At 55.7% G+C, this 15,682-nt stretch overlaps 1 protein-coding gene across 1 annotated transcript in view; it reads left to right on the top strand.

The window, feature by feature from the left end:
* Window positions 1-15,421, top strand: part of OTOF (otoferlin) — a 150,492-nt gene extending 135,071 nt beyond the window's left edge. Inside the window, exons 35-46 of the mRNA XM_090031117.1 lie at window positions 911-1,045; window positions 2,819-2,956; window positions 4,470-4,597; window positions 6,159-6,329; window positions 6,466-6,626; window positions 6,942-7,084; window positions 7,443-7,531; window positions 9,191-9,289; window positions 9,524-9,765; window positions 10,625-10,800; window positions 12,125-12,225; window positions 15,135-15,421. Of these exons, the coding sequence (XP_089887243.1) occupies window positions 911-1,045; window positions 2,819-2,956; window positions 4,470-4,597; window positions 6,159-6,329; window positions 6,466-6,626; window positions 6,942-7,084; window positions 7,443-7,531; window positions 9,191-9,289; window positions 9,524-9,765; window positions 10,625-10,800; window positions 12,125-12,225; window positions 15,135-15,315 (1,764 nt within the window). The 3' untranslated portion in view covers window positions 15,316-15,421. The remainder of the gene's footprint in view (window positions 1-910; window positions 1,046-2,818; window positions 2,957-4,469; window positions 4,598-6,158; window positions 6,330-6,465; window positions 6,627-6,941; window positions 7,085-7,442; window positions 7,532-9,190; window positions 9,290-9,523; window positions 9,766-10,624; window positions 10,801-12,124; window positions 12,226-15,134) is intronic.
* Window positions 15,422-15,682: the final 261 nt, after the last annotated feature.

Here is a 15,682-nt window from a genome sequence, read left to right as displayed (position 1 = left end):
ACTTCCCGGGATACAAGAATCCTGTAGACCCAGGGGTTGCTTAACCCCAGAAGAATATATCTGGGTGCTTCTTATAGCCTGAAGCATAGAAAGTAGCCTTCCTTAGTCAGCGAAGCAAAGGGAGCAAGACAGACTGCCCAGTCCCTCCCAAGCATGTACAAGGCTGGCTATAATGGCAAGCTTTATGGTACAGAGGGTAGGCATGGGGAGGGGTACGAGTCAGAGAAGTAGCAAAAGAATAACTCTGAGCAAGCAGAAACGGCTTGGTAGCCTTTTGATTCACGACTAGAGCACGTTCAACTAAATTCCTAGTTCAGTTTCTGGTAAGTTTCTCACTTCTGCATCCAGCGAATGCAAGAGAGCTGCAGAGGTCCAAGTGAAGGGACAGGGACTGCATTAACACTGGGCTGGAGGCATCCCTGGGGAAGGCATCAGGGAGATCTGAAGCTGGTGTCTGGCTGTCCCATTCCTATGGGGGGTGAATTTGCTCACTGAGTTTGCTCTGGGCTGGGGACTTCCAAATGAGAAGTGAAGAGAGGGGGCAAGATGGCTCTGTAAGGGGTTAAATGCCTGGGAGGGAGCTTGTTGGGATGGGGGAGTGTGGAGATGAGAATAAGCAGCATAAACTGGCCAGGACTCAATGGAGGATGGACACGAGGAGCAGGTTTCTAGCTCTCAGAGCAGGGAGGCTCTGAATCAACCTCCACACTGGGGTACGAGCAGCTGGCTTGGCAGATGGGAGAGATGATGTGCGATAGGTGCCCACGATCATAAAGACTCAAGGCTCGGGAAGGCACCTTCCCACTTGGGATCCTTTAGCACCCAGGCTCCCATCAATAAGAGGGGGACCCAAGCCACTCTTGAATGCTTTGGGATCCCTTACTCCACCTGCCATGCTCTGCCCCTCCAGATATTCAACAAAGAGCTGGAAGCCGAGTTCGACAACTTTGAGGACTGGCTGCACACGTTCAACCTCTTCCGGGGCAAGATCGGGGATGATGACGACAACACAGCAGACGACGAGCGCATTGTGGGGAGGTTCAAGGTGTGTCCGGTGGGCCCGGAGGGCAAAGGGGGACCTGGCTACTGGGCCCCAGTGTCAAGGCAGGTGGAGGGGAGCCAGGCAGGGAGAGGGCCCAGACGCAATGGGAATCAGTTCTGGTTAGATCTGTGTGTGGGTGGGAGACCTCCAAGGGCCGGACAACCAGGGCTGCCCCAAAGGGCGGGGAAGAACCACTGCCTCCTCTGCCTGCCTCGGGGGTCAGTCACAGCTGCAGTGCTCAAGCACTCATCTCCCTTTAAGACCTGAAATGCCAACAGTCCCTACAGGGGCTATATGCCACCTAAGGAAGCATCTGATCTATTCCTGCCAGCAAATTTCCCAGTTTATGGGCTACTCCTGTACCTCCTCTTTCTGTGGAACAAGCCTCACTCAAGACAGGGACACACTGAGGACCCAAAGTGAGTTACACTGGGGTCCAGCATGGACAGACGACCACCTCCCCTGGGGTAGCTGCCCTTGGCAGGTGCTGTTCCAAGTATTTGGCTGCCCTGGGGTGAAGGTGTCCTGCAGTGAAGCTTGAGTAGGTCTGTGGATTCATGACCCCAAAAACCAGCATAACTTACTCCTGGCTTCATGCCGGAGTAGAGTGACTTCTGCCAGTGTGCCCATGTCACACTTCTCCCGCTACAGAGGGCCAAGTGCAGTGTGTCCGTGCCCTCTGAACCACAACCCTGTTGATCTCATCAGAGGTTTTTCTTGTCTGAAGCTCTCTCCAGCAATGAAGGTGTAGCACGGTCAGCCTTTCCAATAGGGTGTAATGCCAATACTGGATCCTGGCTGGTCACATCCCACTGTGATGCTCCCAATTATTGCAGTAAGCTTCTAGCAGATGCAAGCTGCCCATCACCCCATGTGTCTCTACTGCCGCTGACAGTACAGGGACATAGAAAGCAGCTTGCTGTGTAGTGGCCCCAGTGGTCTGTCCCTCCCAAAGGACACCTGGAAAGCTCTGAAGCTTCAAAACCTGTCATAGTTAGAAACCAAGGTGTCGGGCTTGCTTACCAGCTGTTTTAAACACCTTGCTGCTTCACTCCCCTTCACCCCTGGAAACCAGTCTTCAGAGTCCTTGCAAAACCATGGATGCCCTTTTGATGCTGTCCTCTGAACTGCTTGAAGTTGCAATCCTCGAGCATGGGCAGATCCAAAATTTTGAAAAAAGGCTGCAGATGGTGAAGTGCATCATCCCATCTAAAACAACACCCATTTTACCCCAGCTAAAAAGAAACTAGAAGCTTTACTAATACGTTAGGGGGGGCTGGAGCTGTATTAGTCCATTCAAGATGAAGGAGAAAACAAATAGGACGTCACTGAAATGAGCAAAAAGCAACCTGTGAAATAGGAGGTTTGTGACCAGGAGCAGCCGACAGGCAGCAGAATGGTGGAAGAAAGGTTAGCTTGATTGGTGGAGCGTCAAGACCGTTAAAAGGAGAGAGGGGTGCTAACACCCATGGAATGAAGAGTTTAGCAGGAATTAGGGAGATGATAAGGAGACATGAAGGCCAGGGATGCCCTCGCTGCTGCCTGACTAGAAATGCTGCTGTCGCTGCCAGGCAGTTGGTTGGGGTGCAGCAGGAATCAAAGGGGGTGGAAGTACACCAGTGAGCCCCCCTGGATCCTCCTGGGTACTCGAGGCAGAGCTGGGAACGCAGGGCTGGACTTGCTCTGGGTTCTCCCCTGGGACTGTGGAGATCAGGATGCCCCCCGCCCCCGCCCCCAGACCTCACGTGTCTCACGGGGATGTCTTCCTGACCCCAGGGCTCCATGTGCGTCTACAAAGTGCCGCTCCCGGACGACATCACCAAGGAGGCAGGCTACGACCCCAACTTCGGCATGTTCCAGGGCATCCCCAGCAACGACCCCATCAACGTGCTGGTCCGTGTGTACGTCATACGGGTGAGCGCGATGCAACGGGCAGCTTGGTCTTTGCACCTTTCTCCCTGTTCCCCAGCCACGGAGGATGGGAGCAGGGTGGTGATACATAAGCCATAAGGAGAAGTGCTCTCAGCTACGGATGTCCTGGGGCTGGCCACGGGCTTCCAAGGGGTCGTGTGTACGGCCGGAAAAACGCCATATGGTTGAAGTTTCATTGCTGAGCTACAGAGCGATCCCCTCCAGCCTCACATATGTCTAATCATTTGTGCAAAGTGGAGCAGATCCAAGAGCAGAGACGACCTCCCTTCCATATCTCCAGGGCACTCACTTGGGAAGAGGGGAAGCCTGGGGTCTAGAGTCCCCAAGCAGAGGCAGATTTGAAGCTGGTCCTCCTGTTCCTCAGGGGAGTGTCCTGAGCCTCAGTCTCTTCTGGGGTCCCCAAGGAGCTGGCGGTGTTAACCAGTCCTTCCCTACCTGGAGCAGGGGGCTCTTTCCCAACCACAGCATTCACTGAAACTGGGGTGAACTTGGAGAGTTGTTGCATCTGTGCTGGTTCAGGATATCTGGAAGAAGCCAGGGGCTTTGGTGTACTTAGGAAAGCTGCGAGACAGGCATCCGGGCACCAAGGAAGGACGCTCGGTGCCTGAAAGCTTGTCTCATCCCCGCCAGCTGCACAGTCAGTCTGGAGAAGATGACCAGAATACCCCAGCTTCTTGCCCTGGAACTGGCCCATTCCCACAAAACTTTCAAATTCAGGTGAAATTGGCATTTTCCAGTGAAAAATAGTTTTGCGTGAAAGTTACCCACAGCACAGAGCAGCGCCCTGCCCAGCCCCAGCTGCTGACGCGGGAAGCCCTGAGCAGGGGAGAGTAGGCTGGGAGCAGCAGAGGGCCTGGGGTCTGGCTGGGGAGCTCCAAGTCTCCAGCAGAAGATGTGCCCCCCTTCCTAGCTCATCCAGGGCACAGGGGGAGATGGGGTTCATCTCGTGCACCCCGACTCTGGAGGGGAGGCTGGATAGTTCCCCATGGCTTTGCTGTCGTCTCCTGAAATGCAAGGAATTGCACTGGTGGAGAGAGTGGTCTGCTCTTTCTGGGGCAGCTCCTGCCTGGTCCCTGCCTCCCTTGTCTTGGAGGCTCTGTCCTGGGAGAAGTGAGCTCAGGCAGCCCTGGGGGGTTGCCCCCCACACACCTGCATGCACACGCCTGCATGCATGTACATGCACGCAATACTTGTGCAATCTCAAGCGCTGCTTCTCAGGGCAGGTCTTCCTTTCTGCCCTGGTCCCCCCTTCTGCCCGGGGGGGTGGAGCAGGGCTGGGTCTCCATACGATACCAAGACCTGTGCTGTAGCCTTTGGAAGGGGCAAGCTCCCTGCTTTTACCTTGATCTGTCATCGCCATTGCTCTCTGAGCTCCTCGTGGAGCTCCTGGCTGCCTGGCAAGCACGTGCTGCCATGCCCCCTCTGCATGGGCTCAGCCCCAGGATGCGCAGGGAAAACTGAAGGGACGTGTGGGGGTCTCCTATCTCCCTTGCAGGCTACAGACCTGCACCCTGCTGACATCAACGGGAAAGCTGACCCCTACATTGCCATCAAGCTGGGCAAGTCAGACATCAAGGACAAGGAGAACTACATCTCCAAGCAGCTCAACCCCATCTTTGGAAAGTAAGGTGCTCCAGCGGCTGGCCCCCATTACCTGCTGCTGGAAAGCAGAGGCATATCACATGACATGCCCTTCCAGGTGTTTTTAATCCTCCCTCCAATGCACTGGGTGTTGGCTGAAGCCCAGGCTGGGGATGGGGACTGGGATGAGCCAGTGCTCCTGCTGGGACCAAATCCAGAGGGTCCTGGCTAGAGGCTCTTGCCCCCGTGCTCAGGGTCAGACCGATGCTGTATTTGGGGTCAGGAAGGAATATCCCCCCATGGTCAGACTGGTACAGGCTGGGTTGGAGGGTGCCTTCCTCTATAGTAGGGGCACAACTTTGCCTGGGATCTCTTGCATGTATTAACAACCTTTTATAGACGCAGGAGCTTGGCTGCTGTTGTTCCCCCACTTGCCCTGTGGCAGGTTCAGGTGTGATGTCCTGTGTCAGGTTCGACAGCAGTCCTACAAAGAGGCTGGGCAGTGGGTTAGAAACCAGGCTGGTTTGGACAGGGGTCTGGTCCTGCTTCAGGCAGGGCTGGACTAGATGTGACCTCTGCCAGCCCCACGGCTCTGGGCTTTCTGCTGCTTTTACTGTTTGGAAACAGTTTTGTTGCATGGTTGGGACTTTTTGGATAAATGGTTGCCTATCAATTCGGGGCTTCGTGAGTCAAGAGGTCCCTTCCCGTCCTACAGAAAGGAGTGGGTTGGCTTCTATATACACTCAAGAGATCCCGAGCAGGGGCTGTGCCCCCACTACAAAGGAAGGCAACCCCCCCCAGTCTGTACCAGTCTGACCGGGGGAGGGAAATTCCTTCTCGACCCCAAATGCAATGGTCGGTCTGACCCTGAGCAGAGGGGCAAGACCCTCTCCAGGAGCCTCCAGGTCCCAGCAGGAGCACTGGCACAGCCCCGTCCTCTTCCTCAGCCTGGGCTGCAGCACCCAGCGCCTGGGAGGAAGGCTTCAAAAAGAAGAAAGGGGAGGGGGCAACCAGTGGAGCCCAGATCCCCAGAGCAGAGGCATCGCTGCACCTAGATCACCCCCCACTGGTGTCTGTCCCCACCCTCCTTGACACCTCTGGGGATGGAGAGCCCATCGCCGATGGGGGGCACTCCTGGTGTCTCAGGGCTTGCTCCCTGTCCCTGGGGTCCGGGTTTGAAGCTGTGATTTTTGCTCGAGGGCTTGGGGGTCCCTCTCAACCTTGTCATGAGGAGGGCTGTGTTCTCTGTTTTGGGGCAGCAGGGCACTGGGAGGGAGCAGGGCTGCCTTGGGTGCGCCAGACCTGGATGACAGCAACTGCTCCCTGGGGGGACCTGGGACCCGCCCAGGGCTCCCCGTTAGCTGCTCCACCCCGGGCCCATCTGGAGCACACCTGGGTGGATCAAAGCAGAGCCCGCCAAGATGCTGCGGGCACGTCAGAGAGCATCACCCCGCCTGTGCCGGCCACAGGATGCTCCGTGGCCGTGGCAATAAGGCAGCCAGCAGCCTGACCGGTCTGGTGTCTGGAGCCCACCCTGGCACTGCCACCCATCAGGGACCATGGGCCAGAGCCCGGGCTGACCTCCGCTTGCCCCTGTGCCCAGGTCATTCGACATCGAGGCCACCTTCCCCATGGAGTCCATGCTGACAGTGGCAGTGTACGACTGGGACCTGGTGGGCACCGACGACCTTATCGGGGAGACCAAGATTGACCTGGAGAACCGCTACTACAGCAAGCACCGGGCCACCTGCGGCATCTCCCAGACCTATGCCATGTATGGACCCCCCGCCCCCCGGGAACGATGCCTGGCCCTGTGCTGGCAGCCCACCCTGGGGGGAATGGGGAAGGGGTCACTGTGGGGAGCTGTAGGGCTGGACTGCCGCCAGCTGACCCCTGCCCTTTGCTTGCAGCCATGGCTACAACATCTGGCGGGACCCCATGAAGCCCACGCAGATCCTGTCCAAGCTGTGCAAGGAGGGCAAGGTGGATGGGCCCCACTTCGGGCCCGGCGGACGGGTGAAGGTGGCCAACCGCGTCTTCACTGGCCCCACCGAGATCGAGGATGAAAATGGTGAGTGATGGGTGGCAAAGTAAGGCAGGGCAGGGTGCACGGCCCCACGCCCCACCACGGCTCCCTGGCTCCCTGCCATGCCCCAGACCTCTTGGATTACAGCGGCGCTGGGTCCAGGCTTGGGGCCACGTGGGTGTGAGAAGGCTGGAGAGGAAAGGGGTTTTCCACCCCTCAGAGCTGGGAGACTGCAGAGCCCAATGGGGTGCGGAGATGGCACTCGCTGCATCTCTATGTCCCTCTGCCAGGAGCCTGGGGCAAAAGCCCCCGTGGGGCTTGCGTCCCTGCCAACCCACCCCCTCCGCTCTGCCCCTGCAGGCCAGAAGAAGAAGACGGATGAGCACCTGGGGCTGATGGTCCTGCACCACTGGGAGGACATCCCGCGCGTGGGCTGCCGCTTGGTGCCCGAGCACGTGGAGACACGGCCACTGCTCAACCCCGACAAGCCTGGCATCGAGCAGGTGATGCTCCCCCCTCCCACGCTTGCAGCTCTGGGCTCCCATTCACTGGGCTGTGCCCCATGCACACGTGCTTCTAGCTCCTAATCCCCTTCCATTTGCCCCCTGCTCCATGTCCACACACCTCCAGGGCCCCTTCTCATCCTCCCCATCCCCTGTTTCCCCTTAGCTACTCCATGGGTGGAAGATGCTCTTTGCCCCTGGGGGGTGGGGTGGAGCCAAGGCCCCATCCCCTGGTCCAAGCTCCATGAAGCTGTTTCATTTGGTGTCAGGAGTGGGATCCAAGGAAGTGTCTGCTGGGAGTACTGGGCAGGGAGCCTGGTGGAGGGAGCGAGCTGACCAGGCCTTGCTGCCATTGCAGGGCCGGCTGGAGATGTGGGTGGACATGTTCCCGATGGACATGCCGGCGCCAGGCACGGCCGTCGACATCTCGCCCAGGAAGCCAAAGAAGTAAGAGCCCGTCGGTCACACTCTGCAAGGGATAGCCTCGTTGTGGGCTGCACCCACTCCCCCCCCCATCCTGCCTCTGCCCCAGAGAGCTCAGTTGGGCTCCTAGCAAGTCGTCCCATTTGTGCTCAGCTCTATCACGAGCCCCAGGGCAGGGGCTGGCCTCCCCTCCTCTCCTCTGCCCTTAGTGACGTACCTGCAGCAGGTACATCCTACCTGTAAGTGCCCGGCATGAATGGTGGCCTGGCAGGCTCGTTGTATCTGTGACCTGGTGTGATCACTGCCGTCCTTGTGCCGGGTGTTGCTGAGGTGTTGTCAGTGCTGAAGCCTCAGGAACTGCATCCAGAGAACGATAAGCTGGGATCGTCTGGGGTGCAACGAGGAGGGCAGCATGGAAACCCCACTCGGCAGTATCCCAGGAGCCAGGGTGTAGTAACTTTACCCTGGGGTACCTTTCACATGGCCACTCTTCCCTACCCAGTATCGTCTAGGTATCCATTTGAGCTATCAGCACGCTGTGTATTGAGTGGCAAGGTCACCCAGTGCAGATGGTGGTGGTGGTCATGGTCATGGTCGTGCTCATAGTCATAGAGAAATAGGACTGGAAGGGATCTCCAGAGCTCACATCTGGTCCAACCCCCTGCCTCAGGCAGGGTCAGTCCTGTCCAAACCAGCCCAGACAAACCACAATCTAGACTACCGTCAAGCCTGACACAACACGGACCTAACACCCAAACCTGCCACAGGGAAAGCAGAGGGACCACAGCTGCCAACGTCCTGCTTCTGTAAAAAATAGTCAATACATGCTCCAGAGGTCCCAGACAGAGGCCGTGCCCCAGCTACTGAGGAAGGCAGCACCCCCCCCAGTCCCTACCAGTCTGACCATGGGGTAAAATTACCTCCTGACCCCAAATGCGCCATTGGTCTGACCCCAAGCAGAGGAGCAAGACCCTCTAGCCAGGACCCTCTGGCTTTGGTCCCAGCAGGAGCATTGGCACAGCCCAGTTGCCTCTGGGAAGACTTAATAATACCCTGACACTTGTAGCAGAAAAGGAGAGAAGGGGCAAACAGCCCAGAAGCCTTGGAAATCCCCACAGTGGAGCACAAGCATCGCTACACCCAGATCATCCCTGGCAGTGGCTGCGCAACCTCTCCCCGAACACCTCCCGCGATGGAGAGTCCACCCCTTCCTTAAGCATCCATTCCACTGCCTCCCTGCTCTAACAGTAGAGCGGTTTTTCCATATATTTAATCTAAACTGACTTTGCTTTAGCTTTCAGCCATTGGTCTACCTTCTCCTCTCTGCAGCGAGACAGAAAAGGTGCTTTCCCTCTTTTTTTATGGCAGCCCATCAGGTATTTGCAGACTGCTGTCCTGTCCCCTCTTAAGCACCTTTCTGCAGGCTGAGTGTGCCCAGCTCCTTCAGCATCTCCTTGTTGGACTTGCTTTCCAAGCCCGTGATCATCTTTGTTGCCCACCTCTGGACTCCCTCTATGCGCAAGAGCCATCGTGTGTCCACTTCTTCCCACGGGACAAACTCTGGGGCAGATTGCTCCGTAGCAGTCACCGTGTGTAACTGCTGCAGAATCTGCCTCCCTGTTTCCTTCCCTCTCTCTGCCCTGAGCCTTCCCTCACCTCCGCGTCTCCCTTCCTCCCTGCCAGATACGAGCTGAGAGTCATCGTGTGGAACACGGACGAGGTTGTCCTGGAAGACGATGATTATTTCACTGGGGAGAAATCCAGTGACATCTTTGTGCGAGGGTACGTCGGCTTGGGGAACTGGCCACGGGCTTGGGAGCTCTCTGGCAGGGGACACAGCCACACTCAGGCTTGAAGGAGGTGATGTGGTTTGAAGGCCACAGTCCTGGTGTGGGGAACAGGATGAACACCAAGAAGTCTGGCTTTTTACTGTTGCCTCGTTTTGTGGTCTCCTACCTGTGTCCATGTAACTCCCTTTGCTCCCAGTAATGGGCTCCTTCTCTGTGGTCCCTCCAGGTGGCTGAAAGGCCAGCAGGAAGACAAGCAGGACACAGACGTCCACTACCACTCACTGACGGGTGAGGGCAACTTCAACTGGCGCTACATCTTCCCCTTCGACTACCTGATGGCTGAGGAAAAGATTGTCATCTCCAAGAAGGAGTCCATGTTCTCCTGGGATGAGACTGAGTACAAGATCCCTGCACGCCTCACCCTGCAGGTCTGGGATGCCGACCACTTCTCCGCTGATGACTTCCTTGGTGCGTGCGGGATGCGGGGCTGGCCCAGCCTGGGCTTGGGTTCGGGTGCCTCACAGAAAGTTTGGTGGGGGGAGTTGGTGCCACCATACTCTGGGGGTCTGCTCCGAGCTGTTGTCACCAGGGACATGAGACTGGAGGGAGCGGGATGGGTCTTGAAATAAGGCTGGGGCAAGTCCTAGTCTTAGTACCCTGTTGCATGTTCAAATGAAAGCCGGATAGAAACCAGTGGTCAAGCTGCTACATATGTTCAAGCAGTGACTTTGTAGCTGGACAGCCATTTTCATGGTGTGACAATTACTCTGCACATGCGGCCAGTCTAAATTTATTGTGCGACTCACCAGTTAATTGTGTGATAATGAGTTGACACTTCAGGCTAGTCTTACTTGGCATGTATGGCCCGTCTAAATTTATTATGTAATTTGCCAGGAAATTGTGTATTATATGTAATGAGTAGCAGGGTTTATAGACTCAGAGAGAAGTGGGGAGATCCAGAGGTCACATCTAGTCCAACTCCCTGCCTGAGGCAGGATTATCCCTGTCCAAACCATCCTAGACAAATCCACTGTGTAACCTCTTAGCAAAACTAAGATGACACAGTCAACCCTGACCCAAAACCAGAGGAGAAGAGGGGCCCAAAGGTAGGAAGAGGGGAACAAGAGGGCGCCAGAGAAGATGATGATCTATGAATGCAGAATAAGCGGCAGAGCAAGGGATGGGAAGGTGCTGGGGAAGGTGCAAGGTGCCGGACAGGATCGTACCACACAGCTAGAGTGCTGCCCCACCCCAGCACCAGCTGTGCAGTGCCTGCCTGGGCATCACTGGTGCAGGGGCCAGGAGTCACCACCTCCTTCCTCACCAGGCGCCATCGAGCTGGACCTCAACCGGTTCCCACGAGGTGCCAAGACGGCCAAGCAGTGTACCCTGGAGATGGTAACAGAGACTGACCTGCCCATGTTCTCCATCTTCAAGCAGAAGCGGGTAAAGGGCTGGTGGCCATTCATAGCCCGGAACGAGGATGATGAGATGGAGGTCACGGTGAGGACCTCGCAGTGTGGGGAGCTGGTTGACTGTGGAAGCTGGGCCATGCCCACTGGCAGGGGTGCAGCTCCACCCCCTTTCACTCCTGCTCCAGCCAAAGTTTAAAACCAACTTCCCGTTAGAGGGAACAACATTTCTATTCAGAGTCACATGACTTCCTGGTTTATTGTTGTCTCCCTGATTCCTGCTAATCTCTTTTCATTCCATAGATATTAATGTCCATTTCTCCCACTTAATAGTCTTGATCTTCCGCTGATCAAGCTACCCTTTCTTCTGCAGTGCTGCTGTCTGTCAGCCATGCCTGGTAATAACTCTTACCTGCTTCACAGCCCTGCAGGTTGTTTCTGGCTTTAGCTAAAAACCTTAACCTTTATTGTGTGATTTGCCAGTTAATTACACATTATAAGTAAAGTGTAGTCATGTTAACTCAGGCATAGCGATGACTGACAGTGAAGGCACTGTCAAGGCTTTCAAAGAGGCTAAATTTTGTTTTCCAGATCTGAATGAGAGATGTACATTTCATTATAACAACTACAGGAATAACGACAAAAGAGCTTTTGATTATTTTTTGCCTAATTTGTTGTGTTTTTTCAGTTAATATATAATCTGGCTGCAAATTAGTGACCCTCTAATAAAGTTATATTGGTTTTTGGTCTTAATCCAAATACTATAGTACTAGGCACTGAACAGATTAGTGACACTTCTAATTTCTCTTTAACTGGAGAAAAATATGTGTTGATTCACATCAATATCTGCACCCCCCTTTTCAAAATCCTAGATCTGCCTCTGCCCATGACCCCTGGGGAAGGGCATGTAAAGAGCCCAGGGATGGGGCAGCAATGGGGATGCAGGTTGGGAGTGAGGGGCATCAGCACCACCAGGGGCAGGAGCCCAGGGCTGCAATAGGGCAACATGGCAGAAGCCCATGTGTCTCACACTGGAAGCCTAACTCCTGCTCCAGAATGAGTGGTTCCCTCACCCGGGGGCCCTCCTGTTCCCCTGGTGCCACTGCACCACCCTGCTTCAGAGGCTGCTGGTCCCCATGGAGCCATGTGGAGACGATCAGGGAATCCCAGGAGACCTCAGACCCCCCTCTGCTCCAGCCCATTGGCCCATTTCCTGGTGGTGAGGATACTGGGAGCATGTGGGGAGCTGATTAGATGCACTGAAGGGCACAGCATATATGGGGAACCCAGCACCGCTGAGGCCCTGTGCTGAGGGCTCCCGCAGGATCTGGACCAGGGCTCCCCTGCCCATTGCTCCCTTAGAGCTCTCAACCTGGGGTGGCAAGATCTCATCCCCGCCTCTGTGCTCCCTGCAGGGGAAGGTGGAGGCTGAGCTGCACCTGCTGACAGCTGAGGAGGCAGAGAAATCCCCCGCGGGGCTGGCACGCAATGAGCCCGACCCACTGGAGAAGCCCAAGTGAGTGCCATGGGGCGAGGGCTAAGGGAAGGGAAGCTGAGGCTCTGGTGGGGGTGCGGGCTGCATGCCAGGGGTGAAGTCTGGGTAGGAGGATGGAGGGCATTGAGGTTGGGTCTTTGGTGGGGGTAGCCCTGGGATTTGCTTCCATTGAAAGGTCTCTGTCTTGTCTATCATTCCTTCGTCCCCCTTTCTCTCTCTCTCTCTCTCTGTCTGCCTTCCTCTCCCTCCCTCTGGCCGCTCTGCTCTCCTGTCCTCAGCCGGCCGGACACCAGCTTCATCTGGTTCCTGAACCCCCTCAAGTCCATCCGCTACTTCCTCTGGCACACGTACCGCTGGCTCCTCCTCAAAATCCTCCTCCTTGCTCTGCTGCTCCTGATGGTTGGCCTCTTCTTCTACTCCATGCCGGGCTACCTGGTCAAGAAGATTCTTGGGGCCTGAGGGCACCTCTCCTTTCACTCGTGGTACTTCTGCCTCCTCCTCTTCTTTCTCCTGGACTTGGTGCTGACACACATGGGTCGCAGCTGTGGTCCTGGATGGGTTGGGTCAAGACCCAGGGCTTCAAGTTGGGGTCTTGAGGTCCCTTTGCCTGTGGGCACCAAAGCATGAAGTTCATTCTCTGGGGGGTGATAGGGAGCACGGGTGTTCAAGGAGGCCAGAGCCAGCACATGCCAGGAAGAGCTGTGGCCAGCTAGGAGGTGGAAGGGGTTGGGGAGCCTCTGGGCAAAAGAGGGGTGGGCAGCTTGGCTCAGACATGCTGGGTCTGTGTAAAGCCACCGAGCCTCAGAGCAAAGGAGAAGGAATGGGGAAATGAGAGCAATAGAGTAGGTCATGGCCCTGCCCTGTACAGTGCAGGAGGACGTGGGTCCTGGTTAGCTGGATGAGACTGAAGTGCCTTGGGAGAGAATGTCGTCCCTGTTGGGGGGTCACAGGTGGGCTGAGGATGTTAATGCTAATCAGCAAGGCATTTTTCAGCCATTGCTGCTGCTGCTGCTCCTCCCAGTGGCATTATTATGCATTCACTTGCAGCAGCTGCAAATCATTGGGATGTGGTGACCTACTGAAGTTAGTACAGGTTAAGGAGGAGAGGTGGATGTCGTATACTTGGACTTCAGGAAGGCCTTTGACACGGTATCCCACCCCATACTGGTGAACAAGTTAAGGGGCTGTGACTTGGATGACTGCACAGTCCGGTGGGTGGAGAATTGGCTGGAGGGTCGCACCCAGAGAGTCGTGGTGGATGGGTCGGTTTCGACCTGGAAGAGTGTGGGCAGTGGGGTCCCGCAGGGCTCGGTCCTTGGACCGATACGCTTTAATGTCTTCATCAGCGACTTGGACGAGGGGGTGAAATGTACTCTGTCCAAGTTTGCAGATGACACTAAGCTATGGGGCGAAGTGGACACGCCGGAGGGCAGGGAGCAGCTGCAAGCAGACCTGGACAGGTTAGACAAGTGGGCAGAAAACAACAGAATGCAGTTCAACAAGGAGAAATGCAAAGTGCTGCATCTAGGGAGGAAAAATGTCCAGCACACCTACAGCCTAGGAAATGACCTGCTGGGTGGCACGGAAGTGGAAAGGGATCTTGGAGTCCTAGTGGACTCCAAGATGAACATAAGTCGGCAGTGTGACGAAACCATCAGAAAAGCCAATGGCACTTTATCGTGCATCAGCAGATACATGACAAATAGGTCCGAGGAGGTGATACTTCCCCTCTATCGGGCGCTGGTCAGACCGCAGCTGGAGTACTGCGTGCAATTCTGGGCGCCGCACTTCACGAAGGATGCGGATAACCTGGAGAGGGTCCAGAGAAGGGCCACTCGTATGGTTAAGGGCCTGCAGGCCAAGCCCTACGGGGAGAGACTAGAGAAACTGGACCTTTTCAGCCTCCGCAAGAGAAGGTTGAGAGGCGACCTGGTGGCTGCCTATAAGTTCATCAGGGGGGGCGCAGAAGGGAATTGGTGAGTATTTATTCACCAAGGCCCCCCCGGGGGTTACAAGAAATAATGGCCACAAGCTAGAAGAGAGCAGATTTAGATTGGATATTAGGAGGAACTTCTTCACAGTTCGAGTGGCCAAGGTCTGGAACGGGCTCCCAAGGGAGGTGGTGCTCTCCCCTACCCTGGGGGTATTCAAGAGAAGGTTGGATGTGTATCTGGCTGGGGAAATGTAGGCCCAGCACTCTTTCCTGCTTATGCAGGGGGTCGGACTCGATGATCTGTTGAGGTCCCTTCCGACCCTAGCATCTATGAATCTATGAATCTATAAGGAGATAACCCTCACCTGAAAGGGAACAACTTTTCAGTGCTATAGGGTGATGTTGCATGTCGCCCTCAGCCCGTGCTACCCCTGCGCAGTGTGGAGCCGTGTTAAAGTTAGGTAGTGCTGGGAGCAGTCACACTTGAAGGGTTAATACCATTTCTTGCCTGTACCGCCCTGACCTGCTACTAGAGGACTGGCAAGCAAGGACATGGCTAGAAGCCAGGACACCTGGGCTCTGTCCCTGCTCTGGAGAGGAGCATTGCATCGTGGGATGCTGGAAGACTGTAAATTGCTTGTTTTATCTCCATGGAGCAGAGTGAGGTTATCCTAACACGAGCTGGGTAGCACAGCCCAGAGTTAGCCCTCACCTTAAGTGGCATCACTTTCAAATGCTCATTAGCACAAGCTAATGAGTGTCAATGTGTGGATGCTCGTGTTTTGAGTGCCCTGAGTGTGATTTAAGTGTAACATGTAACTTCACCCTAGGAGGGCACCTAACACAGGCTAAACTACTTGAACATACGTCTGCTTGAGTTCTACCTGCCTTTAATATGTGTTAAGTTGATGTGTGACTCCGTCCTAACACCACTTACCTTGGCTTTGTTTGTCTTCCCCCCAACACATCCCTCCCTGCTGCCACTGCCTCCGGACAGCCGCCCCGACACCTCCTTCATCTGGTTCCTCAACCCGCTCAAGTCCATCAAGTACCTCATCTGCACCCGCTACAAGTGGCTTATCATCAAGATTGTGCTGGCTCTGCTGCTCATCATCATGGTGGGACTCTTCCTTTACAGCATGCCTGGCTACATGGTCAAGAAGCTTCTGGGGGCATGAGGTCGCCAGGGACTGGGCCGTGGGACCATCCTGTGTCCCGCTGCTGCCGCTGCTTCTCCTGGTTTGCATTTCTTCTGTTGTGTATTTGTTTTCCAAGGATGGAGGAAAAGGGGTGGGGACAGGGGAGGTGGGAGGGAGGGAGGGGGGTGGGTGCCGAAATGGACCTCCTAAGCTTCGTCTTCCCTTGGGTCAGCGGAGGCGACCTTCCGGGCACCGAGTCTGTGTAGTGCCTCCGCCAGGATGGGAGCCCAGCAGCTTTCTCTCCAGCAGTGGGTGCCCGGATTGTCAGCCTGGCAGCAAGGATCGGACACTGGCTCTGTGTGTTGTTTTGTGTTTGGTACGTACGGGGCCCATACGCCCTGGCATG

The sequence above is a fragment of the Crocodylus siamensis genome, chromosome 1, assembly GCF_052110815.1.
Source record: "Crocodylus siamensis isolate JL-2025a chromosome 1, ASM5211081v1, whole genome shotgun sequence".
Classification (NCBI taxonomy): Eukaryota; Metazoa; Chordata; order Crocodylia; family Crocodylidae; genus Crocodylus; species Crocodylus siamensis.
Note: the sequence above shows the minus strand (reverse complement) of the source record. Positions and strands in the feature narration are given on the sequence as shown.